General features: G+C 57.5%; 1 protein-coding gene across 1 annotated transcript; it reads right to left on the reverse strand.

The window, feature by feature from the left end:
• Positions 1-396: 396 nt before the first annotated feature.
• LOC136570489 (olfactory receptor 14J1-like) lies at positions 397-1,329 on the reverse strand. Its single transcript, XM_066570953.1, has one exon. The coding sequence runs from the start codon at positions 1,327-1,329 to the stop codon at positions 397-399; it is 933 nt and encodes a 310-aa protein (XP_066427050.1).
• Positions 1,330-3,350: the final 2,021 nt, after the last annotated feature.

Here is a 3,350-nt window from a genome sequence, read left to right on the forward strand (position 1 = left end):
GCAACACCAGGGCCACCAGGGCAGCGGGGCAGGGCCACGGCAGCAGCACTGGCAACACCAAGTGCTGCTGCTGCTGCTGCTGGGCACAGCTGCTGGGCCAGCCCTGATCTGCCCCAGCTCTGCACACAGACATTGCTGCTGCAGCTCCAGAGGGGGAACAGAAGGGGCATCTCTGGTGAAAACTTTGCTGGGAGATCTTTTATTTCATTTAAAGCCACCGAGAGTGCAGCCCCTCTTTGACACAGTCTGAGGCCACAGTAAAGGGGGAAGTGGCACAAACAATAGCCTTGGTTTAGGGAGAATACTAAAAAAAGAAAGAACAGGAAAAAAACCAAACCAATAGATCTATCAAAGATGACTTTTATTAAAAGTGAATTGCAGAAATTGGCAACCAGTTTAATGCTTCTGAAATTGTCCAGTGATCAGTGTCCACACTGCAGCCTTGAGCTCCTGGTTCCTCAGGCTGTAAATGAGGGGGTTCAGAGCCGGAGGTACCACCGAGTACAGAACTGACACTGCCAGATCCAGGGATGGGGAGGAGATGGAGGGGGGCTTCAGGTGAGCAAACATGATGGTGCTGAGGAACAGGGAGACCACGGCCAGGTGAGGGAGGCAGGTGGAAAAGGCTTTGTGCCGTCCCTGCTCAGAGGGGATCCTCAGCACAGCCCTGAAGATCTGCACATAGGAGAAAACCATGAACACAAAACAGCCAAAAGCTATAGAGACAGTGAAAACAGAAACCTTAAGTTCCCTGAGGTAGGATTTGGAGCAGGAGAGCTTGAGGATCTGGGGGATATCACAGAAGAACTGTCCCAGGGCATTGCCATGGCACAGGGGCAGGGAAAATGTATTGGCTGTGTGCAGCAGAGCATTGAGAAAGCCACTGGCCCAGGCAGCTGCTGCCATGTGGGCACAAGCTCTGCTGCCCAGGAGGGTCCCGTAGTGCAGGGGTTTGCAGATGGACACGTAGCGGTCGTAGCACATGACGGTCAGGAGGGAAAACTCTGCTGAAATGAAAAAGGCAAACAGAAACACCTGTGCAGCACATGCTGAGTAGGAGATGGTGCTGGTGTGCCAGAGGGAATTGTGCATGGCTTTGGGGACAGTGGTGCAGATGGAGCCCAGGTCGCTGAGGGCCAGGTTGAGCAGGAAGAAGAACATGGGCGTGTGCAGGTGGTGGCCGCAGGCTATGGCGCTGATGATGAGGCCATTGCCCAGGAGGGCAGCCAAGGAGATGCCCAGCAAGAGGCAGAAGTGCAGGAGCTGCAGCTGCCGCGTGTCTGCCAATGCCAGCAGGAGGAAGTGCCTGATGGAGCTGCTGTTGGACATTTGCTGGGGCTGCACATTTCAACCTAGAGAAGGAGAGAATACAGGGATATCTAGGGGACATTTCTCACAGAAAAGTCAAAGCCCTTTCTTACAGACCCTTTCCTCCCACTAAACACCTCCCCCTTGTCTATGTCTAGCAGATCTTCCTTCACCTTTCTTGCTGGAGCCCTGATTGCTGCTGGCCAATGTTGTGTGAGGAGCTGGACCTTCAGCTGCAGGACGCCTGGGAGTCAGCACTGACCTCCAGTCAGTGCAGGGGAACAGTCAGAGCAGGGGCCAGTCCTGGTGTTCAACTTGGAAAAAAAATCTTCCAGTAAGGCTGCAGAGCTGCCTGGGTGAAGGGATGGGGATTGCTGGAGGCAGAACGAGAGATTCTGCTGCACTGGGGAAGAACAGAGAGTCCAGGGAGGCAGGAGGGTTGTCTGAGGCTTAGTGCAGACTGAGGGGAGCTGCTCTGTCCCTCTCTCCTGTTCCAGCTGCCCTGCACTTGCACCTTTCTGAAATCCAGTCCCGTGTTACCCTGGACAGCCAGGAGACACTGCTGAGAGCAGAGGGATCCCTGGCACACAAAGTGGCTCCTGCCTTTCCCAGAGTCAGGAGAGTGGGCTCATGGCCAGCCTCCCAGGCTGCCCTGCCCAGAGCTCCCCGGGCACAGGGAGCTGGGACACCCCATTGCTGTGCTCAGCCTGCACAGGAGGAGCCCAAGGGCTGGGCCTGGCCCTGCAGCTGGAATTGCCATTGCAGAGAGCCCCTCAGCAATGCCAGCAGCACCTGGGCAAGGCAAGGGGAGAGATAGAGAGAGTCGGGCCTGAGGAAAAGCCTTTCCCTGCCTTTCCCTGCCCAGCCCTGCCCAGCCCCTGCCAGGCAGCAGCAGGGCAGGACAGTGGCCCTCAGGCCCTGGTCAGCAGGGTATGGGCACATGGCCGGAGAGATGCCCTTCATCTCTGGGGCTGCTCTGCCGGCCCAGGAGGGACTGAGGGCCCCGAGCCCCCGGGCTGAGGGCTGTGCTGGCTGCGAGGGGACACAAGAGCTGTGCTGCTCAGGGCAGTGTCTGCCCTGCAGGGCAGGCCCAGCAGGTGCCACATCTGCCCTGCAGCAGGGCTGCCCTCAGCACTGCCTCCCTCCCTCCCTGCCCACGGCTCTGCTGCTGGAGCTGTCCCAGCCCCAGCTGCTCCTGTGGCCCCGGGCTCCTTCCCTGCCAGAGCTGCCAGAGCCCAGCCCAGCCCCTGGGCCAGCCCTGCCCTGCAGCTGCTCAGCTCTGCAGGGATTAAAGAACAGCTCCCCCAGCCTGGGCACCATGGAAAGGCGATGCTGCATGGATCTGGAGGCTGGGCAGGTGCAGGCACTTGCTGAAGTGCCCAAGAATCCTCAGGGTGATGGTTTAAGAGTCTCAGCCCCTGCTCTCCTATGCACAGCTGAGTTTCCATTGCCTCCTCCTCCTCCTCCTCCTCCTCCTGTGCCACAGAGAAACTGGGAGAGTCCTCCTGACACATCCCCCAGGCTCTGGGGTGTGCTGGCTTCAGGAGATCCCTCCAGGAGCACAGGGGACATTGCCCTCCACCCACACACTCACCATGCACAGGGCTGTGAAGATCTTTCCCCAGGTGAAGTCTCAGCTCAATGTCTTCCCAATCCTGATTGCCTTCAGCCTGTCTCTGCCTGGCTCCTGTGCCCTCAGTGCCTGCAGGCAGAGCCCTCAGCCCTGCTGGGCTGGGAGAGGAGCTGGCCCTGGGAAGAGCTGTTCCTTTAAAGCTCAGCAGCACAGACACAGCACAAGGACTTTAGTGAGCCTCTTGGGGATTTGGTGTTGTTTACATCAGACTCAGTCCCTGAGAGAGTGCTCAAAAAACTTCTCAAGAATTCAAAGTTAAATTGAAACACTGAAGTTTCCTGAAGTTTTAATGGGTCCCATAGAGGAACACCACTGGGAAAGTGTCCCCAGGTTCCAGTTAGAACACAACCCTGGAGGCAGTGATGACAGCTGGGGACAAAGAAGGCCAAGGTGTCTCTGGTGCTGAGCA

This window comes from Molothrus aeneus, unplaced genomic scaffold (assembly GCF_037042795.1).
Source record: "Molothrus aeneus isolate 106 unplaced genomic scaffold, BPBGC_Maene_1.0 scaffold_34, whole genome shotgun sequence".
NCBI classification, from domain to species: domain Eukaryota; kingdom Metazoa; phylum Chordata; class Aves; order Passeriformes; family Icteridae; genus Molothrus; species Molothrus aeneus.